This window comes from Pinus tabuliformis, chromosome 7, assembly GCF_031772625.1.
Source record: "Pinus tabuliformis cultivar Carrire ecotype Pingquan chromosome 7, CPIR1, whole genome shotgun sequence".
NCBI classification, from domain to species: Eukaryota; Viridiplantae; Streptophyta; class Pinopsida; order Pinales; family Pinaceae; genus Pinus; species Pinus tabuliformis.
This window is the reverse complement of record NC_142293.1, coordinates 710,708,516-710,731,920: the sequence shown is the minus strand read 5'-3', so window position 1 is coordinate 710,731,920 and position 23,405 is coordinate 710,708,516. Positions and strand designations below refer to the sequence as shown.

At 38.6% G+C, this 23,405-nt stretch overlaps 1 protein-coding gene across 1 annotated transcript in view; it reads right to left on the bottom strand.

Annotated features, from left to right (window-relative positions):
• The window catches only part of LOC149249490 (ras-related protein RABB1c-like), a 167,368-nt gene that overhangs the window by 64,866 nt on the left and 79,097 nt on the right, over positions 1 to 23,405 (bottom strand). The window contains exons 4-5 of the mRNA XM_089458709.1: positions 22,830 to 23,034; positions 22,673 to 22,741 (exon numbers count right to left, since the gene is read on the bottom strand). Coding sequence (XP_089314835.1) covers positions 22,673 to 22,741; positions 22,830 to 23,034 — 274 coding nt within the window. The remainder of the gene's footprint in view (positions 1 to 22,672; positions 22,742 to 22,829; positions 23,035 to 23,405) is intronic.

Genomic DNA, 23,405 nt, shown 5'->3' with positions numbered 1-23,405 from the left:
CCAGTGGTCGGAGAGAGTATGGTGGGCGATTTACCATTTCCCATATTAAAAATGACTTTAATTAGTCATTTAATTCAAAAAAGGGAAAATAATTAATTGGAGGAAAAAGGAGAAAAGTGACTTCAGTGAAATAAAATTAAATTAAAAAGTCACTTAAGATAAAGTCAAGGGAGGAGATTCTAGAATAATAATAAAATAATAAAATAAGATGTTTCTAGAAGCTTGGAGATCTATCTATGAAGTCTTTAAAAGAAGGAGGAGGAAATCATTTGGAACATCTTGGAGTTGTGATATTTTCTTCTTGGAAAGGTTTTCGGAACGTGGTTTCAACTTCAGTGAGCCCCAGGACAAAAACCCTTGGGTTTCCCTATTGTGAGTTGGATGAAAACCCAACCCACTGTTGAGGAGATTTCATCTAGAAATCTCACGGAGCTTCAACGGCGTTATTGAAGATCATATCTAGAGCAAATTTGCCAGATTGGAGTGAGGATAATCCAAATTCTCAAGCTATATTTGCGGTTAGGAGGTCATATCCAGTGTTGCAGCAGATTATCTTGAGACCAGATTCAATTTTGAGGGTTCTATCTCAGCTACACATCAATTCTTTTTATGGGCATGTAATTTTAGTATTTATACTGATATAATAAAGCTGAGATTTGTTGCATTTATCTCATATTCTGATTGTCATAATTTTATTTTCAATTTGCCATCAATTTTTTTGGCATAAATTGATGAATTTTCATGCTCATTTTGAATAAAAATTCACGGCATATTTTTCATAAGAAAATTTTCATAAATTTAACGAAAATATCCAAAAGGGATATTACAAGAGCTTTTCTATTCCCCAAACACTTTGGAAATCATTATGGAGCATGCCTGACTACTGGTTCCAATATCCTTTTCTTTTTATTTGCAAACTGATAGCCTAAATGAAGTCTTGAATAAGACCTTTTGTTCAAGGTTTGAACTTTGTGCCTATAGCATTAGCCAACAATTCATGGGACAAATACAACAAGGCATTGCATGAGTTCATTGAGCATTTACCTTTTGAGATTCTTTGTGGGTTCCAACCTCCTCCATGTTGCAAACTCCTATTATGACTTTCCACCTAAGTTCACAAATCAACCTAGAAAGGATCCAGGAACTATGTTCACACATGTCAGAAATAGATCCAGCAAAAATCCACATTTTCAAATTTGAAATGCTAATGATCCACCTAGGATATGTTTCCCACCTGCCTGAAATAGAGTGTCCATGGATCCTTGAAAAGAAACTCATTTTTTGTTAATACAAAACACATTAAAAAAAAATACGGGGCCCTCCAATCTAACTTTTCCTATAAATTAACCTCTCCTATTCTAAAGCACATCAATTTGACTTTTACATAGTTGTCTGCATTTATGAGTTTCTAACATATGAAATGTATACAAATCATGTATGCTTGCAATGCTTATACATCATGTTAATGTTTACACGCACATTTTGTATGTGTGCAATGATGACTTTTCTACCTAATATAATATATTAATGGGAACAATCTTTTTGGTATATTTTGAAAGTTATGAGTCAATTGGGCTTAGCTCAGGTGGTTGGGAGAAATGTTGTTATTCTCCCCACCCAGGTTCAATTCCTACATGTGACATGTTGAGCTCATAATGAATATTTCTTGGAATGGCTTCAAGCCTTGTTGTCTAGGTAATCCCTCAAGGACTAAAGCATGTATATACCTCAAATAGAATATAAAGATATTTATATTTCTCATGGACTTAATTAAATTTAATATATATATATATATATATATATATATATATATATATATATATCAAAGTTATGAATAGTTTTGATTCATGAAATCCAAATTTGCAAAGTTTATGGTGTTGAAGAATGTAACTAGGTTCGGTCTTCATAAATGTATTTGAGTCACTAAGTAATGTACTTATCAAAAAAATGAAAAAGAAAATTTTTATTATTATTACAATGACTTATTAAAGCATGGTTTTCATGCTTGGGTCATCTTTTATTAGTCAAAGTCCCCATTCTAGACTCCTAGGATTTATATTGAGTTATTAGAGTCATTATACATTTTATGAGACCCTTCTTGGGCTTTTGAATCATGTAAAAGATCTATTATTGAGTCAAATTAGGTATTTGACACCTCCACACCAAGTCGGCCTCAAGGAGATCAAGTCGGCCTCAAACTAGGTAATTCGACCTCACCAAAAGCCTATATATTGGAGCAATTCTAATTCATTTGGAGCATTCACTCTCTCTCATACAAGTTCGATATCCAGAAGAAAGCGCTGAAAAGGTGCCAAATAGGAAAGGAGGCTAAAAGGCGTGCGAAGTTGGAGAAGAAGGGAGGCAAGATGGAAATTTTGGGCTATCTATCTCTCTCTTGTGTGGATTCCTCTAGGAGATCTAAGTCTTTATTGTCAAGTTGAAGTTGTTGTTGTTGTTGTTGTTGCCATTTGCTGGGTCGAAGTGTTGCTGCTTCAAGGTCGAAGTTGTTGTTGTTGTTGCTGCCATTTGTTGGGTCGAAGTGTTGCTGCTTCAAGGTCGAAGTTCTAGGTCGAAGTTGCTAGAAGAGGAGGCTGACTTGGTGGTTGGAGGAGGTCTGTGTCTAGGTTGAAGAGTCTCAAGAAAACTATTGAAGGAAGAGATTTTGACTGGGTTTTCCCCTAGATAGGGGTTTTGCCCTGACAGAGTGCCTACATCTTGTGTCTTGTGTTTTTTGTGATCTTCATACACACATAATTTGGTAATTGCTTGATGAAAGATAATATAACAAAGAAGTAAAAGAAGACAACATAATTCACAAGTAATTATCAAGAAAGAGAAATCTAACACTAAATCTACTAGCATTGCTTTCTCAACATGGTATCAGAGCTAAGGTCAAGGAAGATTGAAGATCACTCAATTGGCTTGAAGGAAACGGTTACTCCCTTTACAATAAGTTATATGAGAATGGGATTCAATACTGCAGGAAGATGGATCAAGAAGATCTTCTACTACTTATTCAACAAGGTCAAAAGTCAAGGGTTCTTGGTTGCACTTATAGGTTCACTTAATGATGATAATGCATGGATTATTGACAATGGAGCATCAAGGCATATGATAGGTGAAAGTAAACAACTTCACACTCTATCAAAGAAATCATCTTCTCATGCAATGGAATTGGTAGACAAAAAAAGCTATGTTGTTAGAGGCCTGGAATCAATATCTTTGAAGCTAGAGAATGGAACTAAGCTACATCTCAACAACATACTATATGTTCCTGGCTTGAAAAAGAATTTGCTTTCAATTTCTTGCTTAGAAGATAGAGGGGATAGAGTTGCTTTTGTTGATGGAAAGGTTTTGGTTTGGGGAAAAGATTCAAGTATTGATAAAGCTAGGGTTATTGGAGTTCATGAAGGAAGCTTATATAGAGTCATAACACCATCTCCTCAAGCTCTAGTTCATATGGAAATCAATCCCATTGAGCTATGGCATAGAAGATATGGTCATCTACACTACAAGGTCATTCCCACTCTTAATCAACTGGTTCATGGCATCCCCAATATCAAAGAAGATCATGAAGGAGTTTGCAAGGGATGTTCTTTGGGTAAACATACAAGAAAACCATGTTCTTTGGGTAAACATACAAGAAAACCATTTACAAATAGTGAAACAAGCTTTAAAGCAATATTGGGCCTCATTCATTCTGATGTGTGTGGGCCTATGTCTGACAAATCACTTGGAGGACATCTTTACTATATAACATTCATTGTTGATCACTCTAGAAAAACATGGCTCTACCTTCTCAAGAAAAAGGATGAAGTATTTGAAAAATTCAAGGAGTTTAGATCTGAAGTGGAAACCCTAATCGAAAGAAAAATAAAGACTTTGAGATCCAACAATGGTGGGGAATACACTTCTAAAGAATTGATTGCATATTGTAAAGAAGCAGGAATTAAGAGGGAGCTCATTGTTCCCTACTATCCTGAACAAAATGGAGTGGCCGAAAGAAAGAATAGGACAATTGAAGAAGGTATACGAACAATGCTCCTTGATCAAGACTTACCAAAATTTCTATGGGGAGAAGCAGCAATGACAGCGGTATATATTCAAAATAGAAGTCCTCATAGAATTCTTGAGAATATGACACCTGAGGAAGCATTCACAGGGAAGAAGCCAAGTGTGGACCATCTCCAAATCTTTGGGAGTCCTGCCTATATCCACGTTCCAAAGGACAAACAAAAGAAGTTAGATTCTACAAGCATCAAAGGGATCTTTGTTGGCTATAGTCTCTCCTCAAAGGCATATAGAATCTACATCAAGGAAGGAAGACATATTGAAGTAAGCATGGACATTATATTTGATGAAAATCGTGCCTACAAAAGATCCAAAGACATTCCTATTGATTCCAATGACGAAGATATACCAATATTCGAAGAAGAAGAAGTACACCACGACAATCCATCTACAATTCAAGAAGAAGAAGAAGGACCAAGTGAGCCTATTCAACCTGTGATCATACCAAACACAAGGAAGAGGCCAAATTGGTTAAAAGTTACTCTTGAAGATGTTGAAGGACATGAAGTTGCAAAAGGAACCTTTAGAGAAAGTAAAAGGCCAAAAAGATATTATGGATATGTTGCATATATGACAAAACTAATTGAAGTTGAACCATCTACATTTGAAGAAGTTGCTCATCAAGAAGTATGGAAGAAGGCAATGCAGGAAGAATATCAATCCATCATGAAGAATGGGGTTTGGGAAATCGTTCCTAGACCTAGTGACAAATTGGTTGTCACCTCCAAATGGATCTACAAGATCAAGCACGTTGTTGATGGAAGTATAGACAAATACAAAGCTAGATTTGTTGCAAGGGATTTCTCTCAAAAGGAAGGCATAGATTATGAAGAAACCTTTGCACCCACCGCAAGGTATACTACCATTAGATGTTTGGTTTCATTGGTTGTTACAATGGGATGGAATATCCATCCAATGGATGTAAAGGCAGCATTTCTAAATGGGTCCATCGATGAGGAAGTATACATTAAACAACCCGAAGGCTTTGAAGTAATAGCAAACACACTCATGTATGTAGACTCAAGAAGGCCCTATATGGTTTGAAGCAAGCTCCTAGGGCATGGTATGCAAGAATGGATGCATACCTTCTAAGAATTGGGTTCGTGAAGAGTATTGTTGATCCAAATCTCTACATCAAGGTTGTGGATAATGAGCCAATCATTATTCTACTATATGTGGATGATCTATTCATTACAAGTGTGGAGCGAAGGATACAAAAACGCAAGAAGATGCTTGCAGCCGAGTTTGAGATCGAGGATCTAGGACTGATGCACTATTACCTAGGTCTGGAAGTATGGTAGAAGCATGGGGAGATATATCTGGGGCAAGGAAAGTATATCATCAAGTTGTTGCAGAAATTTGGGATGATGGATTCCAAGCCCATGACTACTCCTATGATCACCAATCTCAAGAAGTTGAGGAGCTCTAACTCAAGTCTCGTAGATCCTACCTCCTATCGTAAGTTGGTGGGTTCTCTGATGTATCTGGTAAATACTAGGCCGGATATATGTTTTGTTGTGAATATTCTTAGTCAATTTCAGTTGGAGCCTCGTCATGATCACTGGATAGCTGCCAAGCATATATTGAGATATCTTCATGGCACTATACATCACTGCCTAAAGTACGATAGCAAGGAAGTCAAGTTGATTGGCTTCACAAATTCTAATTGGGGTGGCAGTGAGACCGATGGAAGAAGCACTACAAGTGGATGCTTTAGTTTGGGATCTGTCATGATCTCATGGATTAGTAGAAAGCAAGATCTCGTTGCTTTGAGTAGTGTTGAAGCAGAGTATGTGGTTGCATGTGAAGTAGGAAAGGAGGTTGTATGGTTGAGGAAGCTTCTGACAGATTTGTTCGAGAAGCCTTTAGGTCCTACTGTGATAAACTGTGATAATCAAAGTTGCATCAAGATGTTTGAAGATCTCGTGTTTCATGCTAGGACAAAGCATATCAACAATAAGTTCCACTACATTAGGAACTTGGTGCAGGATGGGATCATGAAGCTATAGTATGTCCCGACAGACGATCAGGTAGTTGATATACTAACAAAGTCTCTTCCTAATAAGAAGTTTGAATATCTTAGAAGCATGCTTGGTTTAGTTGATATTGTTGATCTTGTTGATGATGATAAAAGTTTGGAAGAGATTTGTTGAGGCTTTGTGTGTGAGACACATTGCCTGGGAGGACATCTGGCCGGCACTATGTGTTGATGTTTGGATCCTGAAGTAAGGAGGGTGGCGTTGGTCATGGGCTCTGACCTCGGATACACACCTAGATCCCTGGGTTGATGGTTAGAAAGTAACCTTGATGGTACCTAGTCCGTGGCACCATGAGTGCCTAAACAATTGGAGGACCCAGAGAGAGTGCCCTGGTCAAGAATCTAGTCCATGGCATTGTTGTGCCTAAATTCTTCATAGTTCATATGTTTTGAGATCTTCCTTGTACTTGTATATGTTGTTATGAATACCTCCCTAGTTAAGAGGGAGTGTTGAAGAATGTAACTAGGTTCGGTCTTCATAAATGTATTTGAGTCATTCATCTTTTATTAGTCAAAGTCCCCATTGTGGACTCCTAGGATTTATTTTGAGTCATTAGAGTCATTGTACATTTTATGAGACCCTTCTTGGGCTTTTGAATCATGTAAAAAGATTTACTATTGAGTCGAATTAGGTATTTGACACCTCCACACCAAGTCAGCCTCAAGGAGATCAAGTCGGCCTCAAACTAGGTAAGTCAACCTCACCAGAAGCCTATATATTGGAGCAGTTCGAAATCATTTGGAACATTCACTCTCTCTCACACAAGTTCGATATCCAAAAGAAAGAGCCACAAAAAGTGTGAAGTAGGAAAGGAGGCTAAAAGGAGTGCGAAGTTGGAGAAGAAGGGAGAAAAAGGCAAGATCGAAATTTTGGGCTATCTATCTCTCTCTCGTGTGGATTACTCTAGGAGATCAAAGTCTTTATTGTCAAGTTGAAGTTGTTGTTGTTGCTGCCATTTGCTGGGTTGAAGTGTTGCTGCTTCTAAGTCGAAGTTGTTGGTAGAGGAGGCTGACTTGGTGGTTGGAGGAGGTTTGTGTCTAGATTGAAGAGTCTCAATAAAACTATTGAAGGAAGAGATTTTCACTGGGTTTTCCCCTAGATAGGGGTTTTGCCCTGACAGAGTGCCTACATCTTGTGTCTTGTGTTTTTTGTGATCTTCATACACACATAATTTGGTAAGTGCTTGATGAAAGATAATATAGCAAAGAAGTAAAAGAAGCCAACATAATTCACAAGTAATTATCAAGAAAGAGAAATATAACCCTAAATCTACTAGCATTGATTCCTCAACATATGGTTCATGGTTTATATATATATAAATATATATATATATATATATATATATATATATATATATATATAAATATATATATATATATATATATATATATATAAATATATATATATATATATATATATATAAACCCATCTACATTGCATTCCCGCATTTTGGGGAGTTGAGGAACCCTTAGGAAACATCTCGAAACTGCTGGGGACTTTATCAGAGACTTGTTGGCCATCCCCAAGGTGTTTCAAGCAATTTTCAAGGACGTTCCGTACAGATTTCAAGAATGTTCTGGGAAATTTCAAGGACTTTCTTGGCAGATTTCAGAGATATTGTGGGCATATATCTTTAGTTTTGACAATCATAGGCATTGGTGATTGGATAATACAATCATTTTTTCCATCCATTGTTTTTGTATTTGTTGACACCTAATCCGAAACGGATGGGTGAACTGGACAGTCATCTAGAAGATGAACTGATCCGTTTTATTTTTGTATATAAACATGAGTTAGCTAATGAATAATATCAATCAGTTTTCTCTCTTGTTCAATGTGGAGTTACCCTGGCCTGACATGGTATCAGAGCACAGGTCCCAGAAATAGTAGTAACTCCTGCTGTCCTGAGAGCTGCTCATACCTGAGCGTTTCTGCCTCTGTCCTTAGACTGCGCACTGTCCTGAGACTGCGCTCCTCTGCCCTGAGCACTGCCAACGCGTCTGTCCATATTCCATAATTAAACGTTGGTCCTGCACTGCTCTGTCTGACATTCTCTGCGCCTCAAGTTCCTCATAATGTCGTCTAATACCTCTGCCCGTCGCTTGTCCAGCTTGTAACGCCGTTTCGAACCCTCGCACTCCAATCTCTCAGAGGTGACCGAAATCTTTACGATTTCTTCTAAATGGTGCGTCTGCCGGGAGGTGACCGAAATCTTTACGATTTGAAGCTATCACTCGCAGCCAATCTCTCACATTATGCTTCTTCAAATATTTCTTTGTCAAGTACTTCAAATATCTTTTAGAGAAGGCGCTCTCAGAGGTGACCGAAATCTTTACGATTTCTTCTAAACCTCCTAGCCGCTTGAAATACCTTCAAACCTGAGAAAGCTTCTCTTTCTCGCGTTCTGCCCCATGAAGTCAAATGTTTCATGAACCTCCTCCCAGGTAGAGTAAAGTTCTTCTCCTCCAAAGACGCTCTGCATGTTTTTGTCATAGCTCTTGGCGTCGAAGTTGTTTCCGGCCGGATCCGCAGCTGCCATTTCCTAGTTTTACCTTTTCGCTGAGAAACCCTTGATCTGCAGTAGTACTTAAAAAGGAAGCTGAAGCGAAGATTTCCGTGATAAAAAAATAGCGGAAGTTAATTGAGGTGGAGGTCTCTCAAAACACCATCCGTCGTTCATGTTTGGTACAAATACCATAAGCTCCCCCCTTCAAAGTTAAAACGCCATTACCGCACCAAACTCCTTGTACACTCAAGGTGAAGGGTCAGCAGTCTCCTGCATACGAATAGTTCGCACGTTCAATTGCCGCCGCTGTATTTGTGGATTTATAAGGGCCGAGTTTGTGGATTTATAAGGGCCGAGTTCGTGAGTTTTGTAGGCTTAGCTTTTTAAAGCTTTCTGGCCTTCTTCTTGTTCTGATTGTGATTTTTTTTGTGAATGTGGTGCTGGACAGTATGTGCACATGTGTGCATACATTATTGTAATGGGCAGCGACTGACATTTATATATGTACATTGAAAACTCATGTAATGTTGCAGCATTTATATATGTACATTGTTTAAGGGGGTTGAGCCTGTCTACAAATCATTTGTTTCACAGGATTATAGTTTTTTAAAGACTTGGAGATGCTGATGAAAGGATTTAAAATCATCAGCCTTTTGATTTGAATGCCTATGCACAGTCTTGTTCATTCAAAGCAGTTGTAATATTGCACAGTTTTTTTTATCATTTGAATGATAATGCTGCTTTGAAAAGTTAAAGCATTAAAGTGATATTGAAGTGAGGAAAGTTTTTTTATCAGCAGAGATATTTTTTTTTACAGAATGCATTCAATCATTTCTATGGTAGGAATAGTTCTCACTGGCAAGGAGAACTATTCAGAATGGTCTCGGATGGTAAAACACACCCTCATCTACAATGAGTTGTGGAAGGGAGTGTGTGTCGGAGAAGAAGACAAAGACCCTGTGCAGCCTACATCAGACAAAGAACTCGCCATTTGGGAAAACAAGAACAGCAAAGCCTATGCATTGATCGCAGCATCTGTAAACGAAGAAGTAAGTCGTCATATTTCATCCTATTCCACTGCCTTTGAAGCTCTACAAAAGCTGAAAGAACTCTATGATACACATTCTGCACTTGAAGTTGTTCAGCTCATGATTAAACTCTTCACTCTTGAACTGAAAAATAATGATCCTCTTGCTCTTGCATCTGAAATAAAGTCTATAATGCATGATATTAAATCCACTAAGGTTGAGCTGGATATCTCTCTTATTGCCTTTCTCAAAGCACTCTATCCTACCTACTCTAATTATCTTGAGTCTTTACAAGCAAATGGAAATCTTAAAGATATAACCTTTGACTCTCTTGTGAAAAAGTTTGTTGAAAGAGAGAAAGCTTTTGGAAAGAAAACAGTCCCTGAATCTTCTGAAGAGACTGTTTGCCTTGCTCATAAAGAAAAGCATCCTGCTCAAGATTCTACAAGAGGAAGAGGTGGACGAAGAGGAAGAGGAAGATATTTCAGAGGCAGGGAGGGCAGACATTCTCAAGCAGAAAAGGCAGATCTGCATTGCATTCGCTGCAAACGAAATGGATCACATGATGCTTCTACATGCAAGCTACCATGGGACAAGGTTGAGCAGAGAAGAAACCAGCAGAAAGGTAAAACTGATGACACAGACAAAGGTAAAGCACCTGAATCCGCTCACTATATTGAGGCACAATGTAACATTGGAGTAAATGAAGACTTGTTTAATGCTTCACTTGCTTCTTCGAAAAATGACTGGTTGCTTGATTCAGGAGCAACCTGTCATATGACTCATAGGAAAGATTTTTTTGAAGATTTCACTGACAATGTTGATGGAGCAGTATACTTTGCAGATCAGTCAAAAATCAAGCCATCAGGGCTTGGCACAATCAGGCTTAAACTGCCTGGTCTTCCAGATTTTCTTCTGGATCATGTTCTATATCTCCCACAGCTCAAGAGAAACTTGTTGTCCCTGGTCCACATCCGCCAGCAAGGTCACTCCATTCATATGTTTGATGGAAAGCTTGAGGTAAGAAAGGCATCTGACCATTCACTTGTCATGAGGGGTATAGAAGAAGAAAGACTTCTTAAACTGCAAGGAACCTCTGCTCATGCACAACATTTTTCATATATTTCTCATCATGAAGAAGGTACACTTCCATCAAGTTTATTATGGCATGCTAGATTTGGACATTTAAACTATGATAGTCTCCGCTTGTTGAAGAAAAATGGTGTTGCTGGTTTGCCTACAATTCCTAGAAAACATAAACAATGTGATGCTTGCATTCTAGGAAAGCATAGCAAACAGTCTTTTCATGATTCACATTCAAGAGCACATAGGAAGCTTGAACTTATTCATTCAGATTTATGTGGTCCAATGCCTGTTCCTTCTGCAAATGGAAATAAATATATCATGACATTTATTGATGATTACACCAGAATGTGTTGGGTTTACTTATTGAAGAATAAATCTGATGCTTTTCAAACATTCAAGAATTTTCATAAGTGGATTGAAAATGATGCACAATCTCATATTGGGTCTATTCGCACTGATAATGGAAAAGAATATACATCAAATGAATTTGAACACTATCTTCGCCAACATGGGATTAAACATCAAACAACTGTGCCTTATAATCCTCAACAGAATGGTGTAGCTGAAAGAATGAACAGAACAATTTTGAATATGGTACGATCCATGCTTTTCTTCAAAAATGTAAAGACAATGTTTTGGGCTGATGCTGTTCTATGTGCTGCATATATAAAGAATAGATGTCCATCTAGTGCTATAAGAAACTAGACTCCTTATGAATTGTGGTATGGACATGTTCCTTCGGTAAAACATCTCAGGATTTTTGGTTCCACCTGTTATGCTTTAATACCAAAGGTACATAGAAACAAACTTGGTGCTAGAAGTCGTAAGTGTATCTTTCTGGGGTATTCAAACACATCTAAAGCATACCGCCTCTATGATGAAGTAAATAAAAAGTTTGTTTTATCTAGAGATGTCATTTTTCTTGAATCATCCAAATCTGACAGTGTTGTTGAGCGGCAACTTGATCGCTTGGATAAATTCACAAAACCGAAATCATTTCAAGAGTTTGATAATCAGATTCCACATCTTGAAGGGGGGATTCCTATACTAGATCAACATGTGGAATCTTCTTCTGAAGAACAATCTCCCCTACATGACACTCCAACAACGGATGATGCTTTAAGTGATGTAATTGATAGAATTGGGAGACTTAATCTTGATTCAGTCCCAACTCAATCAACAGAACAGCCTGGACCATCTCAGAAAGGTCCCCCAAAGTGGCTGACAAAGACACTTGAAAGTGTTCATCCTGATGAAATTGGAAAAACAGGAACCAGAAATACAAACCGACAAGATGGAGGTGATGTAGATAACTCTAATTCACCTGTTGATATGGATGTTACTTATGATTGTGAATTGAACTTGTCTACAGATTTTGAACCAACTTCCTTCAAAGAAGCTGCTTCTCATGATGAATGGAAAGAAGCGATGCAGAAGGAGTATGATGCCCTCATAAAGAATGGCACTTGGAAGCTGGTTGATCCTCCATTTGGAACCAAACCAATTGGCTGCAAGTGGATCTACAAGAACAAGTACAAAGCTGATGGCTCACTTGACAAGCACAAAGCTAGGCTTGTGGCAAAAGGTTTTGCACAGAAGGAAGGGGTCGATTATGAGGAAACTTTTGCTCCCACAGCAAAATGGGCCACCATCCGGACACTCTTTGCACTAGCTGCTCAGAACGGTTGGAAAGTCCATCAAATGGATGTAAAAACTGCATTCTTGAATGGAGATCTAAAAGAGAATGTTTTTATGTCCCAGCCTGAAGGATTTGCTGTGAAAGGACATGAACACAAAGTATGCAAACTTGTGAAGTCCTTGTATGGCCTCAAACAAGCACCACGAGCCTGGTATGAAAAACTAACTGAGCATCTTCTGAAACTCAACTTCAAACATTTTGATCTTGATGATGCAACTTTATTTGTCAAGAAAGTTGGCAAAACAGTTGTATATCTTGTGGTATATGTAGATGATCTTTTAATGACAGGGAACAATGAAATCTATATTGCATCCATAAAGAAAGAATTAGGAAAAAATTTTGAAATGACTGATTTGGGCTATGTTCATTACTATCTTGGCATTGAAGTAACCCAACATCCAAAGTCCATATTTCTTTCTCAAAAGAAATACATTGGAGATTTGTTAAACAAATTTGGCATGACAGAGTGCAATCCCCTTTCTACTCCAATGGAACAAAACTTGAAGCTCACATCTATTGAAGGAAAGGAATTTGAGGATGCAACAAAGTATAGACAGCTTGTAGGAAGTCTCATCTACCTCACTACTACCAGACCAGACATTTCATTTGCTGTTGGAATCCTCTCCAGGTTTATGCAAAAGCCTTGTGAGGGACATTGGTCTGCTGCAAAAAGAGTTCTAAGGTACTTGAAGGGAACTCAAGACCTTGGAATCAAGTATACACAGGTGGACGACTTCAACTTGATTGGATACTCTGATTCAGACTTCGATGGAGACAAAGAAACTGGGGTATCTACTTCAGGATATGCTATGAGTCTTGGATCGGGAGTTGTCTCCTGGAGATCACGCAAACAATCAGTACCAGTAGATTCCACAACAGAAGCAAAATATGTGGCAGCAGCTGAAGCAACGAAAGAAATTGTGTGGCTCAGGAAAATTCTTGAAGATTTGCAGGTAAAACAAATACAATCAACTCCACTCATGATTGATAACACATCTGCAATAAAGTTGGCCAAGAACCCAAAGTTCCATGATCGTACTAAGCACATCAATACTAAATATCATCTGATCCGACATCATGTTGAGGCCAAAACAATCCATCTCCGTCATTGTTCCACAAACGAGCAAATTGCAGACATCTTCACCAAAGCGCTTGGAAGAGAAAAGCTTGAAAGATTCAAAACGATGCTTGGACTCACCAACATCCCTTCAGATTAAGGGGGGGAATGTTGACACCTAATCCGAAACGGATGGGTGAACTGGACAGTCATCTAGAAGATGAACTGATCCGTTTTATTTTTGTATATAAACATGAGTTAGCTAATGAATAATATCAATCAGTTTTCTCTCTTGTTCAATGTGGAGTTACCCTGGCCTGACAGTATTGCACTAAATCTATATTTGTCGTACAAGTTGCAGCTCAAAAATGGGTTTTGTATAATGGATTTTAATTTGGGTTTCTGGTGATTTCAATTTGTATTTTCAGCAACATTACAACAAGCAAAGCTTCCATGTCAAGAAAACATAAAATGCAACATTTCAAAGGGCCAGTCCTTGTGGTTACTGCTCTTGTTCTTCTCATTTTTTGGATCATCCCAACTTTTACATATTGTACATGGGTTTCCAGGAGTCATTCAAATCCAATGCTTCCACCATCCCAACCTCAAGCATTGTGAAAACAATTAGATGGTAGTGACTTGGATTGGTGTACTAAATGTTTAAATAAACTCATATTCAATCACCTTCTTAATCTGAAATAAGTGTTTTATAGTGGTTTTCGACACAGCTGTAAGTTTGCAAGACATGTTGAGAAGGGAATGTCTTTTATGTTTTAACATAATCATTATTAACAAGAAATATGATAAATAAAAGTTGTTATAGAGACAATTATCTGTCTCATAGACCCTTCCCAGACCTTATTGCAAAATGGAAATAATTACACTTGAGTTTCATAAAGCTAAACCGCATTTTGCTCAAGTCTAGCGGACGGGACTGTGGGATGCATCCCATTTCCCCATATCAAGATCCTAACTTTTCAAAAAATTAACTAGATCCATATCCAGATCCTATAACAACCATCCAAATAACTAGATCCATATCCATATCCTATAATAACCATCCAAATAATTAGATCCATATCCAGATCCTATAACAACCATCCACTTCTTCCAGGCCATGTGAACAAAAGGAGCAAGACAAAACCATTATCTTTGTAGAATAGTTAGCAAGAATACATGCCAAGTAATATTTTTCTTCAAACATAGCCAAAATACAACACTCTTCAAGATAGATATAGAATTTAATGTTTTCAAGTTGAACATAAGGTTTCATTGCGCCTTAATAGACAAAGGTTTAAAAACAAGCAACACCACAATAAGTGAGGTAGGGTCCTTACCCCATTTGTGGCCTATTGACCCAAATGCTTTCCACCTTGACCTTCCAGTGCATCTTGGCATTCATGACGTGGTTAGTACCAACAACCACAAAATGTATGAGGTAAGGTGCATTTGAGACATTCACATTATCTATCCCAAATTCCCAACCTTAGTCTTAGAGATATGCTATTAGACAATTAGAAAAAAAAAGTATTACCATGAATTTGGTTAACAAAAAAGGCAGCTTGTCTTCACAAGCAACGTGGATTTCCAAATCCACATTTGAGCAACAATTTTTGCCATCTCCAAAAAAATTGAGGACAATTTATTCCTAAGCATGGAAGAAATAATTAGTACTTGATATATTTTATGTTGTCATCCTAAGCACTCATCATAGTGAATTTTAATAATAATATTCTAATTTAAGATCATAGACTAGCCAGGCCCCAAAGTGACATATGAGACCCCCTCATTAATGGGACAAGGAACCCATCCACATAGCAATTTGACTGCTTAGTTTATGGATGCGTACATACCCTACCCCCTCCAGATTCAAACTGGTGACCTCCAAGCAGGAAACATGTGTTCTTAACCATGAATGGAGTTTTCTATTAGATTCCCTTAAAACTCAATAACTGATTCGCAGTTTATAAGTGTAAAACTAGAAAGACAAACAATTGTTACACTGGAAACTTAAATTGCAAATACACTGAGTTTTCTAACTTAGCATGCACAATGGAAAATAAGTTATAAATCTGAAGAAAACACATTCAACACATACAACACAAGATATACCCAGGAAACCCAAACTCCAGGGGAAACCTACAACTTTGTGTATCTTTTTATTATCTTCAACAAAAGGGTTTTCTTCATAAAATTATAGCAAGGGAGAACTTCCCTAAACAATTGATCAACCTCCAAGATAACTCGATCTTCCTTCTAAGCATTTGATTTGCTAAAGGACCATGCAGATCTGCCTATCTATGCACATGTGCAAGCACATATCTCTCCTCCTTGCGCACACGTGCAAACTGGATACCGCACAAATGTTGTCTAAGCTGAGGCAATTCGGCCCTCACTCGATCTCTTCCTCTTGGATTCTGAACCACTGTGATCTGTTGAACCCTAGTCTTTTCCTCTCACTGATCTGACACACTACTTGTGCTCAACTGACTTGCCACTTACTCGCTCTATCTCCTCTTATAATTTCAACCTCAACCCTAACATCTCTCTCAACGGTTGAGATCAAATTGTGATGAAGGGCTAAGATTAAATTATAAATTAACTTAGGAATTTATAACTTTTCCTAAGTCCAACTTCAGAAAATAGTTAAATAAATTAATATTCTACTGAAGTGGTTGTCTTGTGGGCTCCTTTACTAGCCTTAGCACTTAGGCAAGTGGAACCCTTAGTTCTCTACTCCAATCAACACTCCCTCTTACAGAGGAAGGTGTTCTACACTACACCCAACTTCTCTCTGAAGTAAACAAATCTAGTCCCTGGCAAAGCCTTAGTCAGAATGTCTATTGTTTGCTCCTTTATTGGTACATACTAGAGTGTAACTATACCTCTCTAAACAATTTCCCTGATGTGATGATAATGTATGTTGATATGCTTTGAACGATCATGAAACACTGGATTTTTAGAGAGCTTGATGTAACTCTAATTGTCACAGCGGAACACGGTGGGTTCCAACTCTACCCCAAAAAAGCCCACAAGAAGCTTCCTCAACCAAATAGCTTTACACCCTACCAAACTAGCAGTCATGTACTCGGCCTCGGTTGAGCTCAATGCAACTGATTTATGCTTCTAACTGAACCAGGAAACAATTGTTGATCCAACAATGAACGTGCATCCCAATGTGCTCTTCTTATCTGTGGAGCTCCCTACCCAATCTACATTCGTGAAGCCCTCAAGCCTCATCTTATCAACCTATATATACCACAATTTGTACTCTATTGTTCTCCTGAGATATATCAATAGGTGCTTGGCAGCAACCCAATGCCCTTTGGTAGGCTCAACCATAAACTAGCTCAAGGAGTTAACTACAAAACAAATGTATGGTTGCGCGTTTACCAAATACATCAACAACCTAATCAACTTTCCGTAAATTGAGGGGTCTACTTGCTCTAATCTGGATGTATCCACCTTCCTTTAGTTTGTGACTAGACGTGTGGTCATGGGTCTGCAATCCTAGACATGAAACCTCCTCAGAATCTTCACGGCGTACTTGCCCTACCCCAAGAAGATCTCGTCATCACCCTGCCAAACCTCAAGCTCAAGGAAATAGTGCATCATCCCCATATCCTTCATCTCAAACTCGCCTACAAGATCTCTCTTGCACTCCTAGATGAGCTTATTTGCGCCTTTCAAAATCAAATCATCCACATATAGCACCAGAATAGGTGACACACCTCCAACAACAATGTAGTAGAGGTTGGGGTCCTTCACTCTTGGTGAAGCCTAAACCCTAAAGGTAACTATCTGTCCAAGCATACCATGCTCATGGAGCCTGTTTGAGCCCATACAAGGCTCTCTTGAGTCTGCAAACATGAGTATCTCAACTGCACGTCTCAAATCCCTCCAGTTGCTCAATATAAATTTCCTCCTCAACAATCCCATTGGGGAACGTTGTTTTAACGTCCATCTAGTGGATCCTCCACCCCATTTGTGTTGCAACAGGTACAATAGCCCTGACATACGAATATTTGGCCACTGGGGCAAAGGTCTTGTCATAATCAATCCCCTCTACTTGTGAGAAACCCTTTGCCACAAATCTTGCCCTATATTTCTCGATGCTCCCATCAGCCCCATGCTTGAACTTATAGACCCAACGAGAGCCCACCACAGAGTTTCCTTCTGGCCTTGGCACCTTATATTTCTTAATGCTCCCATCAACCCCATACTTGATCTTAAAAACTCAGTAAGAGCCCACCACATATTTGCCTTTTGGCCTCAGCACCACCTCCTAGACATCATTCTTCATGATGGAGGTAGACTCTTCCACCATGGCATCTCTCCATACCTACTAAATGGTTGCCTCCTGATAACTAGAAGGCTCGGCATCCAACAACTTGGTCATAAGTGCCATATATCTAATGTACCTTTGTGGTTGTCTACTTTGTCTAAATGATGTACTAGGAGCACCAACTTGCTCCTGTGCCTCTTGGATTAGCTGATATGCCTATCTTGCTCTCCTTCTCTCTGTGTTGGGAGTCATTGCCTCAATGAGCTCTACTCTCTCCTCCAACTACATGTCCCCCTCGTCCTTATGTTGCTCAGCCTTCCCATCAACATGTATAGTTGTAGTCTGAGGTGTTGGTTGAGCTTCCTGCTTGGGAGCCCACTGCTCCTCCTCTTGCACTGTAGCTTGCTCACGCTCCAAGGACTTACTCGAAGGCCTTCCCTCTTCAAACTTCACATCTCTCCTAATGGTTGTCTTCCTCAGTGCTAGTTATATATCATGTAAGCCTTGGATGTCTCATTGTAACCCATGAAGATGCCCTTCTATATCGCGGGCTCTAGCTTCTTCCTCTTCTCCTCTAGTACAATGGCAGTACACAAGGCTACCGAATATTCGAAAATGTGATACATCCAATTTCTTCCCTATAAATGCCTCCTCTAGTGTAACTCGCCCCAACACTTTGTGTAGGCTCAAGTTCTACAAGAAAATTGTTGTATTACATGCCTCATCCCAAACAAACTTAAGCAACCCTTGGTCATGCAACATGGCTTTGGCCACTCCAACTATGGCCCTCTTCTTGCGTTCTGCCACCCCATTCCGTTGAGGGTTACATGGTGTAGTTAGCTCCCTCCTTATGCCCTCCTTGGTACACAACTCCTTGAATGTGTTTTAAGTGTACTCATTACCATTGTCAAACCTCAATGCCTTGATTTTATTGTCAATGTAATTCTCAACCAAGGCCATGTACTCTAGAAACTTCGAGAAGACCTCATCCTTCTTCATGAAAAATACCCAAGCCTTCCTTGAGTAATCATCTATGAAGGCGACATAATACTTGTACCCACTAAGTGATATTCTAGAGAAAGGACCACAAATATCTGAACGAACAAGGTCCAAGATACCCTTGGCCCTATTGTCTCTGCTAGGAAAGGAGGTTTTGACCTACTTGCCAAGTGTGCAACCCTTGCACACCGATCCACCCTGCATTGTGGTAGCCTTATCGCTATCTCTTTGAGAATCATCAACGCAATATGGTGCAGATGCCCCATGCGCCTATGCCACAATTCCCTAAGCTCGTTGCCTAAGCCATAGCTCCCTTTGCTGGTTAAAGTTGTGGTTGTCTCAAATTGCAATTTTTACAAGCTCTTGCGCCTTAACCTAGATCTGCTTAGCCACCTTGGAATCTGAGGATTTTATAAAAACCCTACCTTTTCTAAAGGTCACCTCGTACCCGTTATCCTCCAATGTTGAAACTAAATAAGGTTCTAACTTCTTCTTGAGCCCACGCACATAAAGGACATCTCTAAGAAACAAAGGGTTTCCAAACACCTTCTCAAATCGAACTGTACCAGTACCCACAACCCAATACTTTCCATCATCTCCCATCTCAATGTCGAATTGCATGTCCCTTTCTGACAGTTTGCTGAAATACTTCTTATTTCTTGTCATATGACAAGACATGCCACTGTCCACATATCATAAACTGGTAGCCACTGAGCTTGCCATGCAAGCAATGAGTGAAAACACCTCAAAATCATAACAAAATTCATCTATCTCTGCAGAGGCTGCTACTTGGTCCTTCTTGGACCCTTTCTTCCTGTTAGGGAATTTAGTAGCATAATGCCCAAACTGGTGGCACGAAAAGCACTTGATCTTGCTAAGATCCTTTTTCTTCTTCTCAACCTTAGAGCTCGATTCTCCACCACCACTACTCTTTTTTCCCTTGGATCTACCCCCTTTGTTGGCTAGGGAAAAGTGCTCATCTTCTTCAATCTTAACAAAAGCCCCAGATAATCTATGAATCTCTTCTTGGACGCACTCCCAATTTGGAAGCTTTTCTCTGGCACAAATCCCATCTATGAAGGCCTTCCATGACTTGGTGAAACCCAACAGAGCGAAATTCACCAGATCCCTATCTGGAACTATCTCACCCACATTAGCCAACTCTTCCTTTACTAGGGAAAACTTGGTGAGTTAAGACACCACAGAATCTGACTTGGTCATTTTAATACTCCTGAGCTTGTCCTTTAATACCAACTTCCTAGCCTCACTCGAACCCTCATAGAGACCAATGATGGTTGTCCACGTGTCTTTGGTTGTCTTCTTCTCAATCAAGTGAGGAATAATGTGATCTTTGACTCCCTCCAAGATCATTCTTCTTGCCTTCACATCCTTATTGTTATGTTGAGCCAATTGTTGAGGGTCAGTGGGTGTAGTTGGGACATTATCAACAAACTCCCACGCCCCTTGCTCCTCCAGCACCATTACTACAATTTCACGCCATGAATAGAAGTTGGACGCACCATCCAATTTGTCTTCAAATCTGAGAGCCTGATACCCCATACTGCTAATTCGCACTGCTCAAAACAAAACACACTGCCCAAAAACCCTAGCAGCCAAATTGATTTGATGAACTCACTCCCTTTGAATCGCAAAACTTGCTCCTGAAAATAAAAATTGTGTTTGGTCTTCAATCAAAGGCTATGCTCTGATGCCATGTTAGATTTCCTTGAAACCTAGTAACTGATTTGCAATTTCCAAGTGTAAAACCATACAAACAAATGTTGCACTGGAAACTTAAATTGCAAATACACTGAGTTTTCTAAAATAGCATGCATAATGGAAAATAAATTATAAGTCTGAAGACAAACACATTCAACACATAGAACACAAGATATACCCAGGAAACCCCAACTCCAAGGAAAACATGCAACTTTGTGTGTTTTTTATTATCTTCAGCAAAAAGGTTTTCAGAAAATTACAGCAAGGGAGAACTTCCCTTTCACCACAGGGAAACAACTAATCAACCTCCAAGATAACTAGACCTTCCTTCTGCACACTTGATATGTTGAAGTACCATGCAAATCTACCTTTTTGTGCACACGTGCAAGCGCAAATCTCTCCTTGCACACATGTGTGAACTGGAGACTACGCAAATGTTCTCTAAGCCGAGGCAATTCGACCCTCACTCGATCTCTTCCTCCTAGATGCTAAACCACTGTGATTAGTTGAACCCTAATCTTTTCCTCTCGTTGATCTGACACACTACTTGTGCTCAACTAACTTGCCACTTACTCTATCTCCTCTTATAATTTTAACCTCAACCCTAACATTTATCTCAATGGCTGAGATTAAATCATGATGAAGGGCTAAGATTAAATCATAAATTAACTTAGGAATTTTTAATTTTTCCTAAATCCAACTTTAGGAAATATTTAAATGCATTGATATTCTACTAAAGTGGCCGTCTTGTGGGTTCCTCTACTAGTCATAGCACTTAGGCAAGCAGAACCCTTACTTCGCTACTGCAATCAACATTTTCTGGATACTATATCCTAAGTATATTACTAGGCATATCTTTAGAACCGAAGAGAGTTTAGGTGATAAATCCCACGTGTAACTCCTTGCATGTAACATCAATGTGATATTAGAAGAGGCCAAATAACTCTTGAGAATAGGTTTTTACACTACTAGGCTACTTCAGGACCTTATCCTTCATGCGCATTCAATCAGAGATGAGAATGTAAATTCCCTATTCTATGAGGAATCTTTGGTGTCCTATCATTTCCAAAAGAAGTTTCACTTGGTTGTCCTCATTGTGCTCCATCTTTCATACAGTCATACATCATGCATCTTCAAGGACATATTCTCAAAGATAGAAGAACCACCATGGATGAAGACAAAGGTATGCAATAATTAAAATATCATAGAGGTTTCCGTTTCACAGTGCTTAAGCTATGCTCCAATTGTATCTTATAGTTTATGCTATATTAAATGTCCAGTACCACAGCCAATTTAGATTAAGCTACATGGAAAGCATGTTATTCTATAGCACTAAAAGGCTTATTGTTGAAATGCACATTGTGGGTCTATTGAGCTTTTACCATCTCCACAAGCAGGTCTTTTGGAATAAAAAATAAGTTAATCTGTGACATTCTGAGGTACATACTTCAAACTTCAAAGAGTATGGACTGAACCAGCCTAAAGTAGTCTATCAGCTTGCTACATCTAACCTTGTAGTTGAAAAGGAAAATATGGAACCGATATCAATAGTACTAAGCTTACAATCTTCCATTGGCCATGTGTAATAAGTTATCAAAATGGTTGATAAATTTGCCTCAAGTAGAAGCAGAGTATTAGAGTCTAGTACAGCATGCATGGATTGTCATAGTAATATGCTTTTAAACATGTGTTTCCTTATTATTCAAGATATACCTAAAATGCTAAGCTATGCTCTGCTTAATAAGGATAAGTGGAAGAAAGTTCTAATGATAACAATAGCTTCCAATAGCATGCCTGAAATGCTTGTTAGTATTTAAAATTTGCAACATTTTAAGAACGTGAGTTCTTATGTAATCCAAAGATGTAGGTTAACACGCCACAGAACACACACAACCTGCCTAGGAAATCTGATTAGAATACATTGCACTATGAAAGATCAGCTAGCAAAGTGTGAAAAATACAACATAAAAGAATATATGCAATGTGAAAATAAATTGACTATAGAGCAACAAAGGACTTAGAAAAAACTTAAGAGAAATTATGTTTGAAGTTTGAACACATTTAGGCGTTATAAATGATTTAATGGAATTTTCAATCCAAATACAATTCACTGCTTAATAGTTTTAATAAAAATAGATAATCAAATTTTAGTATAATAAGAAGCACAAGTATGTGATACAGACCTCATTTGAAACATCAAATATTCCTTCTTCAATCTTTTGATATATTTTTGCAGCTGTGTTTATAAATGCCTGAGAACAGAAGGCTGTCAATGAGATCTTCAAACCTGAACTGCAACCAAACTGATGAAGAATGGCCAATATTTTAAATAAGCTATACCTCCTCAACATTCTGGGCTGTTTTTGCAGATGTTTCCATAAAGACCAGTCCATGTTCCTTAGCAAACTGTGCACCCTCCTCAGTACTCACTGCTCTTCTGTGGTCAAGGTCACATTTATTGCCAATGAGCATTATAGTCATATTTGAATTTGCATGTTGCCGAGCATCCTCAAGCCAGGTAGCAAGGTGATTGAAAGTTTCCCTCCTGTATAACATTATAAAAAATTGCTGAAACATTATGTTTCTTTCACTACAAATGGTCATGCTTAACTGATTACACCAAGTAAAGGAATATAATTGCATCAAAAGAATAAGTCAAATGGAGTACAGGAACGTTAAGATGGGTTGTATTCCACCAGAGCTGACAGAATCCAAATTTTAAAATCAACTGTTCTGTAGGTTGTATGGTTCAAGGATAAAGATACCAAGGCTGGTATAGCTATGACAGTTTTGAAATTGTCATAGTATCAGGATCATGCTTACCAGACTCCTCTGAGTCTATGTTGACTCTCAAGTTTGACTCTACTCCTTGAGAAAATCAAGTCACATAGCCTGTACGAGTCTAACTTGAACCCA